At 35.6% G+C, this 21,605-nt stretch overlaps 3 protein-coding genes across 3 annotated transcripts; 2 read left to right on the top strand and 1 right to left on the bottom strand.

Moving 5' to 3' along the window:
* Positions 1–1,218: 1,218 nt before the first annotated feature.
* LOC149389501 (protein SKU5 SIMILAR 14-like) lies at positions 1,219–5,389 on the top strand. The gene is made up of 8 exons (XM_089622861.1): positions 1,219–1,413; positions 1,507–1,616; positions 2,069–2,339; positions 2,445–2,550; positions 2,846–3,191; positions 3,807–4,172; positions 4,610–4,688; positions 4,817–5,389. The coding sequence occupies exons 1-8, from the start codon at positions 1,270–1,272 to the stop codon at positions 5,021–5,023; spliced, it is 1,629 nt and encodes a 542-aa protein (XP_089478987.1). The 5' UTR covers positions 1,219–1,269; the 3' UTR covers positions 5,024–5,389.
* An 832-nt stretch (positions 5,390–6,221) lies between these two features.
* Positions 6,222–11,763, top strand: LOC149389502 (protein SKU5 SIMILAR 14-like). The gene is made up of 8 exons (XM_089623116.1): positions 6,222–6,453; positions 6,553–6,662; positions 8,519–8,789; positions 9,143–9,248; positions 9,450–9,792; positions 10,445–10,810; positions 10,990–11,068; positions 11,155–11,763. Exons 1-8 carry the CDS (start codon positions 6,319–6,321, stop codon positions 11,356–11,358), a joined length of 1,614 nt encoding a protein of 537 aa, XP_089479242.1. The 5' UTR covers positions 6,222–6,318; the 3' UTR covers positions 11,359–11,763.
* A 61-nt stretch (positions 11,764–11,824) lies between these two features.
* On the bottom strand, positions 11,825–14,919 carry LOC149389503 (putative serine/threonine-protein kinase PBL21). Its single transcript, XM_089623115.1, has 6 exons — positions 14,597–14,919; positions 14,396–14,505; positions 13,480–14,284; positions 12,787–13,017; positions 12,548–12,697; positions 11,825–12,070 (listed from the first exon to the last, which is right to left on the bottom strand). Exons 1-6 carry the CDS (start codon positions 14,837–14,839, stop codon positions 11,927–11,929), a joined length of 1,683 nt encoding a protein of 560 aa, XP_089479241.1. The 5' UTR covers positions 14,840–14,919; the 3' UTR covers positions 11,825–11,926.
* Between the last annotated feature and the right edge of the window lie 6,686 nt (positions 14,920–21,605).

A 21,605-nucleotide genomic window follows, 5' to 3' on the forward strand; every position in this document is an offset into this window, starting at 1 on the left:
AGGCCGCAACAACCAGTCTTTCATGAACGGACTAACCACATAGAAATCGATTGTCATTTTGTTTGGAAAAAGATTCTCTCCGGACTCATTGCTCCCTCAAACATTCGCTACCGCAATCATATAGCCAATATCTTTACCAAATCGCTAGGCATTGATAATTTTACACGACTACTCAACAAGTTGGGCGTGCTCGACTGAGAGGACATGTGTGTATATATATATCTCTACTACTGAATCAAATAAACCAAGTTAGTTATCAATTGTTTCCTCAGATATTGATCCGTGACATATAAGAATCTAATAGTTTTGAATCATCAAATAACTCTGTTCATTTTAAGTAATATAACTAACAGAGGAGCTACACGTTTATACCAATTATAACTCAATACAATCAATTTGACTAAATTTTGCAAATTTATTAGACAAAATGACACAGCTAAACAGGCAAATATACACTAGATCGTATCCCATATGAGTTATAGGCTTTATAGGAATCCGTGATTTATTCTCTTTTTGTTCTCTTTTCATTCCCACGGTTGACTTTCTGATGTATTTTGGCCGGTTTAATATCTCCCTTATTGTTCTTGCCCAAACAAAAAAAATTGATATTCCTACTGATTCGTACGCACGTTCTGGTCGTGGTGTTAGTTAGTATCAGATGAATGAATCCACGAGACAACTTTTCTCATATATAAATCTTTTAATATGATTGATCGAAATAAAGATACTCTAAATACTCTTTGTGACGACAACGAATTGGTTTTATTTATGTTTTTTTTTACATATTTTTTCTCAGTTAATTGAGATCATGTGTTTGTTTCCGAGATATCGCTCATCCAGCAAGGAATACGCGGTTCTCCACTAACATTACGAATATATATTTCTGAATTATCTACGCGTCAAAATACATTGGAAAGGGGAAACAAATGATTCTTTTGTAGCTTATCATGATGCACTAATAAATCAACCCAACGAAACCCAGATAATCATTTGTATTTTTCTTTAATATAATATCACTTAATTTATTTATACTCGTCTTCTTAATGTCGTTTTGAAGAGTTGCCATTGACTTTTATCCCTCAAAATACCTATGTTTTCCTAATAAAATATCACAAATGTACGTTTGTCATATATAATAAAAATAAAATGTAATGTAGCTGTCTATATATATTCATCTTAAACGTTCCAATATAATCCACCAACTTTGTTTCCCTCTCCTCTAATTCAATACAAACTATCCTCTTAATTGGTTAGGAGGCTCCAAAAACGATGAGTAATAATATTACTTGGCGTTTTGCCTCAATATTTCTCTTGATTTTGGGCTCTACTATTGTTGGTGCTGAAAATCCGTACAGGTTTTTCAACTGGAAGGTGACCTATGGCGACATTTATCCTCTAGGCGTTCGTCAAAGGGTGTGTTTCTAAATCGTCATCATGAAAATAAGTAATTATTAAATAGTCTTCATTAATTTTTTTTGGCTAATTATATTTTTCATTGTTGGGCAGGGAATCCTTATCAATGGTGAATTTCCGGGGCCTAACATCTACGCAGTCACCAACGACAACCTTATTATAAATGTTCAAAACAACTTGCCTGAGCCGTTTCTTCTATCATGGTAACTGTCCTCTAATTAAATAGGACATATCTATGCCAGTGCAAAATGATAGGAAAAAAAATGGAGTCTAGTCCTAGATAATAATATTATGAAAATTTTGTTTTTTTCTCGAGGAGTCGATCATATAAAAATTTGAGAATGTCTAATATGTTGGTGAATAATCAGATGATTACACTTCAACGTAATTTTTTTTCTTCTATTATGAGTACAAATAAGAATCATTCAGGAATATTCAATGGGTAACATTGTTTGCAACTCATTATAACAGAATTAACATAAATTCATTCTAGTTATTTAACATAAAATATAAAGTTTATAAAAAATAAAAATGAAAATCCACAAGCATAAAATATGGTATACATCATATCTTAGTACTACTAGTACTATACTAGAAATAAATTTGATTTTGTCTGAACCACTTACAAACAATATGGATCAATTTCAAAAAACAGGAGTGGGATTCAAAACAGAAAGACTTCATTCCAAGATGGTGTGGCTGGTACAAACTGCCCTATCCCACCAGGCAAGAACTTCACGTACAAGCTTCAAATGAAGGACCAAATCGGGTCCTTCTATTACTTCCCGTCCCTCGCTTTCCACAAAGCCGCCGGCGGATTCGGAGCCATCAAAGTCTTGAGCCGCCCTTCCATTCCCGTCCCCTTCCCCCCGCCAGCTGCCGATATGTCCATCTTGATCGGAGATTGGTACAAAACCGACCATAAGGTATCATTACATTTATATATCTTATTATTAAACAATTAATTAAGGTCACAACATTAATTAACTTGTAATTACTATCTCATATATATTCTTTTTTACTACGTACAGACACTCCAGGCCATGCTAGATTCTGGTAAAAGACTTCCTGCGCCGCACGGAATTCAAATCAACGGACGAGGACTAAACGGTCGCTCAGTTTTCACGGTTCAACAAGGTAATAACAAATATCTCACAACAAGGGTTAAATCAATATTAACAAGAGCATTATACAATCACTTTTTTTTATATGGGTATCGATTTTTAGAGAATCGTTATAGTAAATTAGAAATTTGATAGAAATCAGGAAAAATGATCACTTTCCAAATATATTACGATTTTTTTTTTTTTTTTTTTTTTTTTTAAGTTTAGATAGACAATAAAAAGGTCCCCATGTGACCGTTTTTTGCTCTAGTGAGTGAAAAAAAAGACCTTATAAATTAATTATAAGCTTATATTGTTATATTTCACAGGTACAACATTTAGGTTTAGGATATCAAACGTGGGAGTAGAGAACAGTCTGAACTTCAGGATCCAAGGGCACAGCATGCAGCTTGTGGAGATCGAAGGAACCCACACAGTGCAGAACACGTACACGTCACTGGACGTCCACGTAGGCCAGTCCTACTCTGTGCTCGTCACAGCCAATCAGATCCCCAACGACTACTACATCGTTGTCTCAACCCGATTCGCCACCAAGGTCCTCACCACCACCGCCGTGCTCCGCTACAGAGGCTCCAACCGCCGCGTCTCGGGCCCACTTCCCCCCGCGCCAGCTGGCGGATACGACTGGTCTCTCCGGCAGGCTAGATCCTACAGGTTCAATTTTAATGCCATGAAATGTCTTAGTTTGATCATTTTATGTAATAATTTTATAGAACAATTTCTATCTCTCAAATACATTGATCGTCGCAACTATTTTTCTTTCCTGAATAATTTAAATTATGCTACAATAAGATCAGTTCATTTGTCATGGAAAATGAATTGTGGGCTATAGTGTGTTAAATTGGTCAATACCTTGTGATAAAATTTTCAATTAGTAATAAATTAGTATATAGAAAAATTATATCAAAAATTAAAATTATATAGAAAAATAATTAAATTATAGACAAATCCTTAAAAAATTAAATACTGATATATAGAAAAATTAAAATATAGTTTAACTATATTTTGATATTGAGAAAATAAACTCAAGTTATATCTATGTCTCGCGTGATAAATAGGGGTTATTTTCTTATTAAAATTATAGTTTAACTACATTTTGTCTTAATTTTAGTTATTTTCTTAATCATGAGATAGAATTATAAATAGGGGATCTAAAATGTCCATATACCTAGCTCTCCCTTAATACTTTGTGCTCATTTGTTTTTTTTTGTTTTTTGTTTTTTTTTACAAGAAGTGTACTTATTCTTATTATTGTGAATGAACTAACAGGAGTAACCTAACGGCTAGTGGACCAAGACCGAACCCTCAAGGGTCGTACAAGTACGGACAAATCAAGTTGGCGCGGACCATAAGGTTTGCGAGCTCGGCTGGGATAGTGAACGGAAAGCAAAGATACGGCATCAACAGCGTGTCATACATGCCCGCCAGCACTCCCCTCAAGCTCGCCGATTACTACAACATCCCCGGAGTTTTCAGGGTCGGAAGTATGCCCCCCAGTCCCACGGGAAGACCCCTCTATCTCGACAATTCAGTCATCGGAGCAGATTACAGAACCTTCATCGAGATCGTTTTCGAGAACAATGAGAATGTCATGCAATCTTTCCACCTCAACGGTTACAATTTCCGCATCGTTGGGTAAGCCGCTGGAAATTTACTATGAATAATATGGCGCATACAATTTTTAATTAATATGGTAAGAATTTTGAAAATATTTAATATCATTTTTATAAGGATTAAATTTCAAAGAGTAAATATACTATTTTTTTATGTTGTTTTCCTGGCCCATGGAAATGTTTCTTTTTTATAGATGACTAGTTAAATACTTTAGGTGGTCTAAATATGACGAAATTACGGGCAAAAATGTCATTTTCTAACTTGAATAATAGGGTTTTTTTTTATGTGATTTGATATGGTTGCTTTTTAAGAAATAAATTTACATGCTAATTTAATGAAAATTGTAATTAAGTAAAAAAAAAATAGGTATAAATAATGTAGTAACAAAACTGATGTCATAAAATGTCACATTTTTTTTAATACATTTTAACGAATAGTTTGCTCAAATGATTATACAGAATGGACTTTGGAAGATGGTCTCCTGCCAGCAGAGGAGAGTACAATCTTATGGATGCAGTTTCCAGAAGCACAACACAGGTTTGTCCCTTATTATTAATTTAATTTTGAAGAGGAAAAAAGTATCAAGTTTTAATTTTTATATTATTATTAATCGATTTGAACATCTGAAGTATTAAAGGTCATTTATTTTTGGTTGTGTTATACAGGTATACCCTAGGTCCTGGACCGCGGTTTATGTTGCCCTAGACAATGTCGGAATGTGGAATATAAGAACCGATTTGTGGGCACGAAACTATCTCGGACAACAAACTTATCTCCGGGTTTTCACTCCGGTCAAATCGCTTCGCGATGAATACCTGATTCCCCAAAATGCCCTTCTTTGTGGAAAGGCCGCGGGAAGAAAGAAACCCTAGAGACATTTTGGCCGTGTTTTCATGTACGAATTATGTTCAACTTCACATTTTATACAGCTTAATTTCATCCATATTAAACTTCAGTCCTGATTATTCTTTTATAACTCTTTGGGCGCTTTTCAGTAACGCTACAAATTATGTGATCGATCGGTTGTTATTTTGTCATATATATGCGGATATTTATGTCCGCGTTGCTCATGTAATGTTGTTGTAATAAGTCTTTGTTGTGCTAATTTTGGTGCTTAATATTTTACTTTTATTTTGTGGAACGTACGTTTCTTACTAATATTTATGGCGGGATTTCTACTATAGATAACGAGAGAATTAAATGGACAAATATATGGGAGGAGTCAGCACTACTGTACTATACCGTGAAATTATTAAGGATTCGGTTTCTGATCTCCATTTATTCTTGTTTAAATTTAACCGGATATGATGTTCTTCTAATTATTAATTATTAATTAGAATAACATGATATTCGGTTAAATTTAAACACTAGTAATTATTCATGCCTTAAAAAATTATTAACTATTAATTTAATTCCCTGATCGATTTCTTTACATGTTACATGATCTGTCTCAGTTGTCTCCGGTTTATTATCTCATTTTTTACGTACATCAATTATAAGATGAATGTCAACTTACAGATATAATTAATGAGTACATTGACACCATGAAAAAATAACGTATTAAAAACCATGTGTTGAGTCCGAAATCTCGGCCAATGTAAGAATTATACAGCAAGGCGATGTGATTTGCAAATTAGCATTCACGCGGTTTCCAATTCTACAACTAGGGCTTTCTTGTGGCTGAAGTGAAATAAAGTATAATAAAAAAAAATAAATTAATAATAAGAATAATAATATTACCCTTTGGGGCGTGTTAACGATACGTATTCATTTCATGGGGCAAAAATAAAATAATAAAGAGCATTTTTCTTTCATTTGTAATTCTTTCAAGTCGGTGCAATGGACCGTCACCGCGGCTAAAGAAGTCGTCACATATCACCATAACCAGATCCTTCCCAGATCAGAACATTTTTTTATTAATTTATTTTATTAAATTAATATTGTGTATATCATTCCATCGTGTTATTTAGTCGGTTGACTTTCCACGATCCTTCTCATGCTCTACACTTTATATAAGTCACACTCAATCACTCAAGAAAATGTTATATATTATGTAAGGGCTTTGCTAGTATACGTAGTTTTCCCCTCGTTCTTACTCCAAAACTAGAAAGCGTATATATCTCTTAAATCTAAACAGAAGATCTCTCTCATTTATATATTAGTAAAAATGTGGCGTTTCGCTTCGATAATACTAATAGTATTTGTTCTTAGTATTAGCCTCGTTAGTTCTGAAGATCCGTACAGATATTTTACGTGGAATGTCACTTACGGCGATATATGGCCACTCGGCGTTCGCCAACAGGTTCTCCTGAATTTCTTGATTATTAGCTCCAAATTAATTAGTTAGAAAATCTAATTGATTTTCTGATTCCTGATGCTAAAATGGTGTTTTGTTTTGCAGGGAATTCTTATAAACGGTCAATTTCCGGGGCCTGAGATATACTCCGTGACAAATGACAACATCATTATTAACGTTTACAACAGCTTGCCTGAGCCTTTTCTCATATCATGGTGACAATTTTCTCTTTCTCATATAACGCAATCTACTATGTATCTAATATCTTATATCAAAGATGTCTAACTAAAATTTAATGGTATTGCAACTATATAGTCTTATTAAACGATGAAATTACATTTTAGCCAATTTTAGTTAATAATTAAAATTTAACCACTCTTATTATTAACCAAATTGTTACGTCATCAAATTGACCAATTTTCACTCTTATTATCCCATGTCATGTATTAAATTGACTAATATTTAATTATTAATCAAATATTTATTAAAACTCAATTGATGAATTTCACGTGACTTAATTAGTTAAAATTTTAGATATTTAAATGGCTTTCTCTTTTTTTTTTTTTTGCTTTCATATTAATATCTCTAATCTCAGTGGCAAGCATATAAAGTTAGTCAATTTAATCAAAGTTGCAGCAACATACATAGCATTGACATTTTTTTTTGGTGCAAGAAGATAGCATTGACTATTTATTTTATATGTAATATTTTATACATGAATATGTATACAACTGGAGCAAATCTTCTTAAACCATGAAATTACATTTTAGCTTTAATAATTAAAAATTAACCACTCTTATTATTAATCAAATTATAACGTCGCCAAATTGACTAATATTTTTCACTCTTCTTATCACGTGTCATGTAATTATATAAATCGACTAATTTTTAATCATTAATTAGAGTTAATTAAAATTCAATTGACAAGTTTCATGTCACTTAATTAGTTATAATTTTAATAATTTAATGGCTTTCTCTTTTTATTTGCTTTCATATTAATATCTCTGATCTCAGTCGCAAGCAAAGAAAGTTGGTCAATTTAATCAAAGTTGCAGTAACATACATAGCATTAACATTTCTTTTTGGTGCAAGAAGATAGCATTGACCTTTTTAATAATTTTATTTATAATCTTATATACACGAACACGTATACAACTGGAGCAATATATTTTAAGTTTCGCGCTAAAATAGCTTTAGTCAACATTGAATAATTATTATATGGCCTAAAACAGGCTGCCATTTTATTGTTTTCTAATTGTCCTTGTTTACACTTGTACGCGACTAATAAATCTGATCATGATGGAATATATTTATAAGTAACATATGTGGGATTAATTAAATTTTTTTTTATCAATAGTTTAATCATAAATAAGAAAATTAAATCTCGTTTACAGTGCTTGGTAATATTCCGAATGTCTTGAGCAATTTAATTTGCATTATCTAATTAAATTTTTTTTATCAATAGTTTAATCATAAATAAGAAAATTAAATCTCGTTTACAGTGCTTGGTAATATTCCGAATGTCTTGAGCAATTTAATTTGCATTATCTAATTTAGTAAAGATTTAAGCGCAAATAGTTAAGGAACTATTATACGAGTGAACTTTTAGTCTTTAACTTAAGTTTTTGAGCTAGTTAATAAGCTGTGATTATTGGTTATATAACATATTAATCCTTTTATAAAAATCTTATAAATAAATTGTTGAAGTATAATCCGTAAACAACTTAAGTAGAAATAATAATTACAAACTAACTTTGTTCATATTGTGAAATACTATTAATTAAAATAAAATCATACTTCATAAATCAGTATTAGTAAATATATGGTTTTAGGGTTAGAATAAGATTTTATTTTATTATAAAAGTTAGAAGTTGAGTTAAAATGAATAAAATGTTACAAAATCAATACTTTGATTACCAATTTGCTCATAAAAACTAATTCATAGATCACTAATTATTCAGATTGTAAATTTGGTTAAACTAAAAAAAAACCTTTAATCTTATAAATCTGGATAATTCTTTTATTCTCAAACCCCTAATAACTATTATTTTACTACTTCCTGAAAAAACAGGAGCGGTATACAAAACAGGAAAAACTCGTACCAAGATGGAGTTTATGGAACAAACTGCCCAATCCCACCTGGAAAAAACTACACATACAAACTTCAAATGAAAGATCAAATTGGAAGCTTTTACTATTTCCCGTCCCTTGCGTTCCACAAAGCCGCTGGTGGGTTTGGAGGCATCAGAATCCTGAGTAGGCCCAAAATTCCTGTCCCATTCCCCGACCCCGCTGGTGATTACACCGTCCTTATCGGAGATTGGTACAGGACTAGCCATCAGGTAATTTAAATCAACTAATTAAGAGGAGTGAATGTCTTTGACTATAAAATGATGTATTTATATCACTACTATAAATGACTAGTGAAAAAAAATTATTAGTGAAAATTGTCTAAAATATTATTTGTGATTTGTAAGTGATTAGGCATTTTTTCATGGAGAAATTGAAATAATAGTCTAAGGTCTTTTGCTTATCAACCTATTAAATGTGTATTTTATTATGTGGTCGGCTTAACTGTTCTAGCTAATTTGAGAATCTTGTATAACTGAATTTTAGGAGCTTAATTTATAAAGAAATAACTTTATTTTATCCATATTTTGTATTGAATAAATACTTGTTTTAATGTATTATGTAGAAATTGACGAGCAGACTAGATCGCGGTCGAAGACTTTCTTCCCCGGATGGAATTCTGATCAATGGTCAGGGTGGACCAAATCGTGCGTTTTTCACCGTCGAACAAGGTACTAATTTACTCCATTTCGCAATTTTTTGTAAAACTCATACCCTTCATGTATTTGATCATTTCAAATAAATAAATAAAAAATAATAATTTTTTAGACTCCTTTTTAAAAAAAAAATGTATTTTCTTTTTATAATTTTTTAGTGTACAATTTTATTTATTCATATATTAGTTTTCGTAATTATTATTGTCAATATTGCAGGCAAAACTTATAGGTTGAGGATATCAAATGTTGGGCTTCAAAATTCACTCAACTTCCGAATTCAGGGTCACAACATGACCTTGGTTGAAGTTGAAGGGACCCACTGCATCCAAAGTTCCTATTCGTCACTGGATGTCCACGTGGGCCAATCTTACTCTGTACTGGTCACAGCGAATCAAATCCCACAAGACTATTTCATCGCAGTCTCAACCCGGTTTACAGATTGGGCCAACACAACAACGGCCATTCTTCACTACGCAAACTCAGCCCGTCAAGCGTCTGGACCAATTCCAAGTGTGCCTTCTCAGATTGATTGGTCTCTTAATCAGGCTCGTTCCATTAGGTACGTACAAATTTTGATACTATATATCTCTAACACTTTAACAATTTTGCTATACAAATAATCAAAATGGAAAAACTACCCTTGTTCATGAATTTCCTTTCTTTAGTTCAATTATCTTATTTTCGTTTTAACGCTTGATTCACATTGTTTGAAATAGAACTAACGTGATTTCGAAAGAAAAAAAAAATTACTTGCTGAAAATTCACACAAAAAATTAAATGAAGGGATATATTTTAGTCATTCAAAAAAGTTCAAGACATAATAAAGTAATAAACGTTAAACTCAAGTAATAAACATAATATCTTGAAATCCCAAGCACATAGGCAGCATTTGACTAAAATTCGGAGTATATATACACATGATAATTTATAGATAGGTATTTTATTGAAGAAGAAATGGTAAGATAAAATATAAATTTTATGTTTAATACCTAACAATGATAAGGAGAAAAAAAAAATTGATATTTTGAAATCTAGTCAAATACTCGTAGTTTCAACAAAAGCAAAAGCTATAGTGATTAGATTTTTTGTTTTCTTACTTTCTTTTATAAATAGGATACTATGAAAGTTGAACAATCTTTTAGTGAGGGTAGAATCATACTTGGCACGTAGTCTTATATAAATTCCTCACTTCATTTTCCATGTGTGTGTAGGAATGATTTAGCGGCAAGCGGACCAAGGCCGAATCCACAAGGGTCATACCGTTATGGAAATATAACGGTCACAAGGACCATCGTCTTGGAGAGCTCGGCGAGCCAAGTGAACAAAATGCAGAGATATGGCCTCAACAGCGTGTCCTTTGTCCCGGCCGATACGCCCCTCAAGATTGCCGACAGACTCAAAATCCCGGGTGTGTTTCGCGCCAACTCTATGCCTGATCGCCCTTCAAACAAGAAAATGTACCTCGACACTTCTGTGGTCTCTGCCGATTACCGAGCCTTTGTCGAGATCGTGTTTCAGAATAAAGAAAGCATTATCCAGAGCTACCATCTTAATGGATACAACTTTCGAGTTGTAGGGTAAGTCTTTATTTTCTTTGGTGTTAACATTAATTTTGGAGGTTATCACAACATTCAACAAATAAATGTACAAATACCATGATAAAAATAAACAAATTGAAAAAAAAAAATATACAAGCCAAAATATTGACCTTCTTTTTTTCTAATTTCGTGTATTATTGTTTCCGTTGATATTGTAGAATGGACAAAGGAAAATGGAAGCCGGAGAGTAGAAAGCAGTACAATCTTGTTGATGCCATTCCGCGATGCACGACACAAGTTCGTTATTTTTATTCCCCTTCTACACTTTTATTTATTTTAACAATTCGGGCTATCTATTTATTTATTTTTATTTTTTAAAACAGGTGTACCCTGAGTCTTGGACTGCTGTGTATGTTGCACTAGACAATGTGGGGATATGGAATATAAGGAGTGAGTTTTGGGCAAGGCAATATCTCGGGCAACAAACGTATCTCCGAGTTAACACAACTAGCGATTCTACCAGAGATGAATATTTACCTCCCCAGAATGCCCTTCTCTGTGGCAGGGCTATCGGAAGAACTCTCTAAGCTTTCTCTGAGACAAAAAAGATGTCAGTCAATACATTCATAAAATAATCTCAATTAATATCTAAATTCTTTGGTGCATTAGAGAGGACCGCTAATAACGCAGCAAAGCAGTACCGTTGTCGCTTCGCTCGCCTCTCATTCTTTGTAACATCAATAACAATTTATAGTCTTGTCTACTTGCTTAGTAGCTCCTCTTTTATATTTTGAGCATGTGAACACAATTTTATGGAAAGTAAATACATTCTTGCGACATCTTATGTATGAACAGAAATAGCTTTTCGGCCTAGTCGAATTGATCCCAAACTATTATTTTCCTTTACTATGGCACTTTGTACTTGTGTAATATATTAATCAATGAAGTTGCATAAAACACTTTCACAGAAATTACAACAAATAATTTTGCACTGCAGGGATTTTTACAAAAGTGAACTGAATTATCCATCAACCTCTCAAACACAAGGGATGATATCGTCATCCAATCTGATTGTTGAGTGTAAGCGATGATAAGTTAGCGCATTTTTTTCCGACCTTGATGTGTGACAAGTTACCGAGATTGAACGCTACTTGTCTACATATCTTTCATAGTATGGCTAACCGAGTCAGTGCGTCTCCAAAGGTCTATTTCGCACTTCGAGCCAGCACCATTCAAGAACTCGTCTTTCTCTCTTTGCATTCGAAACCAATACTCGGGCTCCTCAAACAACCTCAATATCTACACAAACCGAACAAGTCAAGAATATATATATATATAAAAAAGGCCTCACAATTGGTGAAAAATGAGATTGCGAGTTGAGAGCCATTTTAGACTTTACCATGCAGCTAAGTTATTGTTTGGTAAAACGGATTTTAGCAAGTTTTGTCAGAAATCTGTAGTCAAATCAATTGTTTTGAAACAATCGGACTCGTATTTAGCAACAATGTGCAGAGCAGTCTCTTTTTACCTTCCGGTAACAACCACTTCAAAAGTCATTGCAATGATAAAAGGTAAAGCAATGACTAAATACCAAACGGTTTAATCAAATGACTCTCAACCACTTCATGTGAGTTGGGAGCCGTTTTGTATTTTACCATGCAGGTAAGTTATAGTTTTACCAAACGGTTTTCAGCAAGTTTTGTCAAGCAGACTAGTACATTGTTTTCAAATGATTTCAACAATAAGGAAAAGAAAGGACTAAAGTGGAAAGTTTACCGTTTTCATGGTAGGCCTACGGGAAGATGAGTGCATAAGAGAAAGGCGAGCCGCGACCATCATCAATTTCATTTCTTCTCTGTCGTAATCTTCGTGGAGGTAAGGATCAACTAATCGCTCACAAAAGCCGTAGCTGAGCATCGACCTCGCCTACAATTAGTTGACGACGGCAAACACTATTTGAGTCTCTATTCGTGAACTCAAAAGGCTAAGAAAAGAAAAAATGCATTTCATTTTACCCAAAGGATTAAGCTTTCATGAGTTGGCTTGTCCGTTTGACTTTGACCTGCCTCTTTCCCGGTAATAAGTTCTAGAAGCACTACCCCATAAGAGTACACGTCTATCTTTTCGTCTATTCTCCCGTACATCATGTACTCCGGGGCTAAGTTTCCGAAAGAGGATGAGTTCGTGAATGTTGTTGATGATTGGTGAGATTGACTAAGTGCAATCGCTGATCCGAAATCTGACAACTAAGCAAAAAATATTATTTCACGGCCAACTCGTATGCTTAGAAATGAAGATTATAGCTCGTGATATAATCGAAACACAATAAATAATAATAATATTGATAAACTCGATTCAAAGTACAATTCTACTGAGAAATAAACTAAACTATGTCTCCAATTTTCTCATAAACTCCCATGACCCTTCACATCAGTTACAAGTTGATTAAATCAGTTGATAAACTCGATTCACATTACAATGCTACAAAGAAATAAACTAAACAATATGATCAATATTCTCATAATCTATATATTATAACCCTTCATTTCAGTCTATTCATACTTCAAGGACTATCAAACAATCAGTTGCTGATTAAAACAATTAAACTGAGAATCCTTTAAAAACAAACTGGGGACCAAATAATATGTTTTATTACCAAACACTAAACAATCAGATTCAATTTCCCATGGAAAAAAAAAAGAACTTACTTGTGGCTGAAATTCATCAGACAAGAGGATGTTGGAGGAGTTGAGATGTCTGTGAATAATGGGAGGTTGAGAAGAATGGTGAAGATAGTTCAAAGCCCTGGCAACCCCAAGAGCCACGCCCATTCTCTGCCGCCAGCTCAGCTCCCTCAGATTCTGCCTCAGGCTTCCCCGGGAAAGATCGTACACGACGGCCTGAGTTTCTCCGCAGTCGCAGTAGCCGATGATCTCCGCCACGTTCTCGTGCCTCACCCTCGATATCAGATCGATCTCCCGCAGAACCTCCTGATCTCCCTCGCCGCCGATCACAGCCGTTGATTTCAAGACCCTGACCGCCCCGATCCGACCGTCCTGGAAGAACGCCCTGTACGCCACGCTCCTCGAGTCCTCTCCGATCACCATGATCGGGCTGAAACCGCTCGTCGCTCCTCGAAGCTCCCCAGCCGAGAAATGCTTTATGCGAAACCCGTCACGGGACGATTCGAGGATCGATAGCCTCCGGAAGAGTCTCTGCGCCGCCGCGGACGAATCGTCCCGATCGTCCGTCGATGAGAACGATCTCGTTCTCGACGGAGTCGGAGCCGTGAGCGATTTTCGAAACCTTCTACGGCGATCGGAAGAGATGACCGAGAGGCGATTCGGGGTCGGGGATGAGAGGGACGACCTGAGACTGAGAGCACTCCTTCTCGAGCCTTGTTGAGAAGTTCCTGGTCGCCGGAGAAGAACTCTTCCGACATTGTTGATCACCATGAGAGTACAGGTCGGAGGTAGTCCTTTCAGGCAAGAGTTCAGAGCCGAGACATTCGGTCTGTGAGACACAGAAACGACACCAAAAATGCATAAACGACGACAAAACTATTCGAGAGAGAACGGAAGATTTAGGAAACTTGTTGCATAAGAAAGAAACCTAGTCACTTACCCGGAGAGTCTTGATCCGAGCGCGAGTATCGTCGCGTAAGAGAGACGAACTTGATTGGTTAGTACTTGAATGTATGAATCTCCACCGCATATCTTGATTTGAAAATCAACCTACAAAAAAAACGTTAAAAAACGCAAAAATTAGCCAAACCCTAAATCAGCGTTTTGGGTTTTTTTTTTTTTTTTTCCCCTGATTTTGTACCTGTTTGGACTTGCAGAGATCTTCATGGATGTGAAAAGTGTTGGGATCGAAATCGTTCTCTGAGCTCTGGACGTGAATTGCGAGCACATTGTCGTTTGGCTTCACCACCAGAGTGAGCAATCTGAGAAGAACATCTCTGCTGTGATTGTCCGATTTCAAGCCGACGATTATCGTCCGTTTTTCAACGGCGGTTTTGGATCTGAATGACAGCTTTTGAATGCCGATTCTAGATATTCCGACCATCGTCGACGTAATGGCTGTTGATGATCGAGAAACTTCTCATTTTTTTTTTTAATTTTTGCTGGAATAATGAATAAGTTTGTTATGTCATGATTATTGTGATTCAAAAAAGTATTTTTTTAGCTGTTGTTAAGCTACCATATGACATGATTTTGGGCTACAGCATTGATATCAGTCGGTGGGGGAAAAAAACCCTGTAAATTGGTAGATAATTAAAATAATAATGCCCATCAATATCATTCATTGTCATTCAAGATTCAACAAAAGGCCTTCTACGGATATACTAAATTTTATCGCTTTGAAATAGGAGGTCGCACTCAACTAATCAATGAATAAAGAGATGTAGTTGAAAAATGGAAAGGAATTCTACACTTAAAACTTTTTCAGTGATTTTTTTTTTTTTCCTTTTTAAAGGCAAGTGAGATTTGAGAGTGAATGAGAATTGAGCGAATACGAATAGCAACGAAACGAAAGAGCTTATTGTTAGAGAATTGCAACGAATTTGAATTTGCGCTGATCAAACACGAATAGTAGATAACTTCTTACGCAAGAAAACAGTGAATTTTAAGCCAAGAACATAAAACCAAAACACCAATAAAGACACATTGATTTTATACTTGGTTCAGATCCAATGTGGATCCTAATCCAGGTCATAATACAAAAAAACCTTATTTTCGATCCACTATCAAATAATCGCCAACTTTCGTAAGATTTTGATAACCAGCTAAAGAGATGGATTCTGAACAGTACTCTTAGGAAAAAAAAAATTATTCGACACACTCGCTCAAAATCTCTCTCTCTCTCTCTCTCTCTAAGTTATGTTATACAACTTAACTGAATGGTGTGGCTAATTACAGTGACTCATAAGTCCTTACAAGAATAAAGCACTCAAACTAATCCTAACGATTTTAACTGATTTTGATTAAGCCTTCAAGTCTTGATGACGTGGTCAGATGATAAGACACCATTGGCTTAGAAATCTCCACCATTTTATGGACATTATGGTCTTCAGTGGATCGGTGTTCTCACACACCCTCTTCATTGGTCTTCAAGCTTTGACCAATCTAACCAAATTCATTGCATTTCTAAACTTGCTCACCGCGGCAGGCTTTGTGAATATATCAGCAGGATTGACTTCTCTATCAATCTTCTCAACTCTCATAATTGCTTTTTGTTGATCATTTCCTTGATGAAAGTAGCCTCACATCAATGTGTTTTGTTGTCTCCTGATGAATACTATTTTTTTAGAGACGAATAGCACTTTGAGAGTCACACTGAGCACTGGCCTCTTCAAGATCAAGCCTAGTTCAGTCATAAATTCCTCCAGCTACATAACTTCTTTGGTAGGTTCTATCGAGCTATGTACTCAGCTTATGTCATTGACAAAGCCACTACATTTTGTAGAAAAGTCTTCTAACTAGTTATATTTCCTCCAACAGTGAAGACAAAACCGGATTGTGATCTTCTTTTGCCAAGATCTCCTCTATAATCCGAGTCATAATACCCTTTCACATTACATCTACGTCCTTCATTTCCTTTGAATATCTGTAGCTCCAAACTTACTTTGATATATTTGATAGGTCATTTTGCAGATTGCCAATGTTGTCTGTAAGGCTTCCTCATGAAGCTGCTTATCAAACTCCCTTCATCAGCAATATCCGGCCGTGTGTTGATCATAACATACGTACAACTATCACCCACGCAAGCGTACGTTTCGCCCAAGTAATATAGTAGTGGAAGTATCGAGTGTCGAACCCACAAGAACTAGAAAAATTAGCGATGTTACTCTAATTTGGTGCGAATTGATTCCAAGAAAAAGTGATGAGGTTTTGAGACGATTAACAAAATTCAACAAAAAAAAGCAATGAATGAAATAAGAGTTTTTCAATAAAGAGAAAGTAAGGTGTAGGGTTCACGATTTCACCGAAGCTAATTAGGTCGGGGGTTTCGGGTTTGAACAGCAAAATCTACTCCTATGAATGTTAATCTCACTCTATCAAAGATATCAACTAGCCTCTCTCGAGTGTTCTAGCAAACCTATGTAATTGACGGATTGTTATCCTTTCGGTCTATAATCCTATTAAAATAATTTCCTAGATTTTCTACTAACCTAGGTCAAGTATGAAGCATGAATAAAAGCAAGATTATTTATTCTCTCTCAAGCAATAAACAATCCTAGATATCAATTCTAATGGTGATCAAGCACTAGAGTGCATTAACCATAATTCATTACAAGCAATTCATAATAACAAAATAAACAAGCATTATCTAACCCTAACGAATCCCCCAACTAGGGTCAATTCCGGCTACATCGCAACCCCATAAGAAACCTAGCCTCTAATGGCCTCATGATCATCAATAAAGAAATAACTATAATTGAAAGCATTAAAATGAACAAGGAAAAGAAGAAGGAATTCATAACAATAATCTAGAGTAGTAAAATAAATAAGAGAATAGAAGAAAGAAAAACGAATGAATTCGGAGTAGAATAACTCATCGGGTTGTCAATTATGTTGAGAATCCATTTTTTTCCTCTTCTAAAAACTCTCAAAAGCTAGCGAAACACTATTGAAAAACTAAAAATAAAAGAAAGATGTACTTTTGAGGTCCTAAATTCGATTATATATGGTTTATGGTGATTTTCCGAGCTATTTAGACCCTCGGATGAGATCCTACGGTCAAAAGCACTTAAAAATCAAGAAATTGACGAAAACAATGATTTTTGGGCACCGCAGCGCACTGATGGCCATGTTTTGGCACGCTCTGTGTCAGGATTTCAATGCGGCGCGGTAAAACTGGGCAGCTACGCAGTTATTTTGAATCTGTCGTAACTTCTTGCTCTAATGCCTAATTTTAGCAAATAAACATGCGTTGGACAGCTATGAGAAATTTCTATCCAATGGCAGAGAGAATTGATCCAAAATAATCACTTCAAAATCTCAAATTATGCAAAAGAAGACGCCATGTTTCTTGATTAGCTTTAGCTCCTCCGAAAAGTCTTCAAATCATCCCAAAATTGCTTGATTGCCCTCAAAACACTTTGAACTCGTGAAAAACCTTTAAAACAAAGAAAAAAATGCAAATATATATAATAAAAAACAACCAAGAATTCGTTTCGAATCAATCCCGAGAAGAAGCGATTTGTACGTATAAAATGCACTCATCAGCCTCTTCTTCGGTCTCTTGAGTAGATCTGAGTTCGAAATAAGCAGCACCAAGCATAGTATCACATTTGAGTCGCTTAATAAATCCACTAGTTTCTTCAGATAGCCTCCTTGAGATAATGTAAGTGTTTTCTTCTTCATGTCTCTTGTAATTTCCATGCATAAGATCCTCTTCAGATAACCAAGATGACACGGATGAGCTCAGAGACTATCAGACGACAATAGACATGACCAGAAGAAGAATCACACCATCTGCAAGATTTGCATAAGTAGACCTCATTGATTTTTCTCTGAAAGCTGCGGATCGTACATATAAGAAGAGTCTCAAGATTTCAGAGAAGCGTATAGTTCAACAAATAGACAGAGAACTAATTTGAAACTACTTAATGTGTACGGAGAAGGTTGTTCAATTATGTGGGTGGAACTATTTGTTGAACGACTGATTGCTTTTAGCAGGATTAATTGAATCGATAATTAAACAATCAATAAAAAAAAGCAATAAATGACACACGGAATTGGTAACCATGTTCGGTATAAACAACCTACTCAGGAGGACTGATACGTCCGGTGATGAAAATCGATCCACTAACTCAAATAGTCAAAGGTATATGAATATTAAGTTTGACGAACTCCCTTCTGCAAACACCTTCGTCTTTGAATCACTTCTGTGGACGGCAATCTGAGCTCCCCTCAGATCAGAGACTCCCTTTTTTTTTCACGCGACTCTTCCTCCCGAAGATCACAAGATCATCTCCCAAAGATCTTATCAGCGTATTAATATAAAACACATACTCACAAACTCCGTACAAATAAAGCAAAGCAGTAGCAAGTTCCTTGAACTAGATGTCGATGGAGATCTCTTGGAAGAGAGGCTGATCTAAGGTCAGCGTGAATTGACCTAAAAGTGTCAATCGACCTAATGAAACCTCGAGGGGATTTTATAACACTACTACAAATATAGTTTTCTGATGCGCGTGACTATCAGGTGCGACTAGTCGCACCTAAAAGTCGCATCTAAATGACCTTCTGGTGCGACTAGTCGCATCAGATTGTCAACCAGAAGTCCAAAAAATTTCGCTAAATTTTTTTTTTTTGAGTATCAGGTGCGACTTTGTCGCACCTGATTGTTTAAAATTTTAAGCGGGCCAATTCTCCCCCTCATTTTTTCATTCAGTTTTAGAATGGGAAATTTAAAGGAAAAGAAACTGCTCGGGAAAGAGAAAGAGAACTCGGGAAAGAGAAAGAGAAGAAAGAAGAGAGAAAGGGAAAGAGAGAGAGGGAGCCGAGAAAGAACGCCGGAGCAAGAGCGACCACCGAGCAGCTCCACCGCGCGCGCGTCCCAGCCGAGCAGAGCGCCACCGCCGCGAGCTCGCCGTGGCCGCCGCGACCCATCCTCCACCGCGCGCTTCAAGCCAAGGAAAAGAGACGTCGCCGGGAGTCGCGAGGACGCCGGAGCCTCATCATCACCACTCGACCTAGCCTCTCTTCTTCTTCCTTTCTTCTTGTCGCGCGCTGTCCCGCCCGAGTCTCCATCGCCGCGCGCTCCAGCTGAGGAAGAACAACGCCGCCGCGAGCCACGGTGACGCCGGAGCAAGAGAAACCACCGGGAAAGAAGTGAGAACCCTCCAAAGAAGCTTGAATTCGTGGATTGAGGTAAGAATTCCTCTCCTTGGATTGAAATTCGAAGCTAGGGTATATGGTTCCATATTTGGGGGTTTTTGGTTCCGGGTTGAAATCAGTAAAATTGGTTGGTTTTGTGTGTTGATTGGGATCAATTATTGATGTTGATGATTTGAAATTGAGGATTGAACTCGGAATTTCTTGGTTGTGGTTTGAATTTGGCCGAATTTTTGAAAAAGAAAAACTGTTTGAACAACCTTTGTAAATCGACGTGGACAGACCTGTATGACCTGAGTTCTTATTTTTGGATATTTTTTATGGATAGTAGACTGTATAAGCTTTCTAAAATGACCAAGAACATGTAAATCCATTGAGTATTGAATGAGTTATGAATTTCCAAAGTTTGTGTTTCGCAGCAGTAAAACGGGATTTCCAGAATTGTAACAGCGAATTACGGGCTGTTTTTGAGATAGCTATTCTTGTCGTATATATGCTTGTAATATCTCGTTAGAAAGCTACATGAGTCTACTTTAATTTTCCGCTTGAATCAATCGATTTCAAGTTTTGTAGCTCGAGTTATGATGGCTTAAGCGCTAGTGGGTCAGGTTGTCGGGAATTCTTTTGACTTGGCTGAAATGAGTTTGTGATTTTGCTGTGATTCATTGGCTGTGACACTTGTTTTGGCTATGTGATTCATTTTGACTTTTTGTGATGTTGAAATTATAGGAGTGGCCTTGTTCGATTTGAATCGGTTTTGGGACGTGAATATGAGAAGGTTTTGGCCTCGATTCGGACCTCGCCGTGCGCTCAGCCCCGGCCCCGCTGCCTCCGAGTCCCAGCCACCGAGCCGCTGTCCCCGAGTCCCCGGCCGACCGTCCTAGGTTAGTGTATATATTAGTTTTTTTTTATATAATCATATATTAGTTAGTTAGCTAGGTTAGTTAGGTTGATAAATATATATTAGTATATTAATGTGAAATATGTAAGTTAATATATGTTAATAATTGTAAATGTTAATTAGATAGTTAGTAATTTAATTTTGATAAGTTTGTTTAATTTAATTTTGATTAGTTTATGTTAATTGTAATTTTAATTAATTTGATAACATGTTAATGTTTTGTAATATGTTTAGGTTAGTGTTTCTATTAAATTATTTATATAATTATTAGTTTAGGTTAAAATTAAGTTTAGGTTAAAATTAGTTTAGGTTAAAATTAAGTTTAGGTTATTTGTATGATTAGTTTAAGTTTAAATTTCCCTGATTATATGGTTCTTCAAATTTTAGTTTTAATATGCTGATTATATATTGTAATATATAATCAGCATATTAATTTTTTTTTTTAAAAGATAAAGAGCATCAGGTGCGACTAGTCGCACCTGATAGTATAAGACTTTCAGGTGCGACTTGTCGCACCTGATAATCAAGAGGATTATCAGGTGCGGACTTTCGGGTGCGACTTTGTCGCATCTAAAGTCGCACCTGAAAGTACTTTCAGGTGCGACTTTTGCACTTTCAGGTGCGAAAAAAGTCGCACCTGATGCTATATTTTGTACTAGTGTAAGGGTCAATAAAAGAATCTTCGCGATTTAGAACGACCTAGAAACCAAGTTCGATCGTATCTTCATGATTTTCGGAACCAAAAACGCAATATTTTTAGTTAAGTTTGCGCTGGAGAAAATTGACGAAAGTACCCCAGGTATTGAATTTGGTTGAACAACTTCTTCTAGCTTTGACTTGAACAACTGTTACAATATTTTTTGCCAAACTAAAACAAGTGGCACAGAGGATCCAACACAGTTGAAAGTTATGAAAGAAGATATGGGCTCACTCAGGAAAATTCAAACATGGGCCTTAGTAGAAAAGTAAACGAAAAGAGGATAACAGGCTGCAAGTGGGTCTACAAACTAAAGCAAGGCATTAAAATCCTAGATATAAGGCTAGTTTGATGATAAACTAGTATTCTCGGGTTGATGGTGTTGATTAC

Source organism: Urtica dioica, chromosome 8 (assembly GCF_054948205.1).
Source record: "Urtica dioica subsp. dioica isolate 48M chromosome 8, U.dioica_male_clone48M_v1_H2, whole genome shotgun sequence".
In the NCBI taxonomy this organism is placed as follows: domain Eukaryota; kingdom Viridiplantae; phylum Streptophyta; class Magnoliopsida; order Rosales; family Urticaceae; genus Urtica; species Urtica dioica.

Excerpts from the sequence above, each read along its gene's own strand:
- LOC149389502 (XM_089623116.1), top strand. The coding sequence starts at position 6,319 with ATGTGGCGTTTCGCTTCGATAATACTAATAGTATTTGTTCTTAGTATT. Across the intron at positions 6,663-8,518 it reads GAGCCTTTTCTCATATCATG|GAGCGGTATACAAAACAGGA; the intron begins GTGACAATTTTC and ends CTGAAAAAACAG. Across the intron at positions 11,069-11,154 it reads TTCCGCGATGCACGACACAA|GTGTACCCTGAGTCTTGGAC; the intron begins GTTCGTTATTTT and ends TTTTTAAAACAG.
- LOC149389501 (XM_089622861.1), top strand. The coding sequence starts at position 1,270 with ATGAGTAATAATATTACTTGGCGTTTTGCCTCAATATTTCTCTTGATT. Across the intron at positions 1,617-2,068 it reads GAGCCGTTTCTTCTATCATG|GAGTGGGATTCAAAACAGAA; the intron begins GTAACTGTCCTC and ends TTCAAAAAACAG. Across the intron at positions 4,689-4,816 it reads TTTCCAGAAGCACAACACAG|GTATACCCTAGGTCCTGGAC; the intron begins GTTTGTCCCTTA and ends TGTGTTATACAG.
- LOC149389503 (XM_089623115.1), bottom strand. The coding sequence starts at position 14,839 with ATGGTCGGAATATCTAGAATCGGCATTCAAAAGCTGTCATTCAGATCC. Across the intron at positions 14,506-14,596 it reads ATCTCTGCAAGTCCAAACAG|GTTGATTTTCAAATCAAGAT; the intron begins GTACAAAATCAG and ends TTTTTTTTGTAG. Across the intron at positions 14,285-14,395 it reads CTCGGATCAAGACTCTCCGG|ACCGAATGTCTCGGCTCTGA; the intron begins GTAAGTGACTAG and ends TGTGTCTCACAG.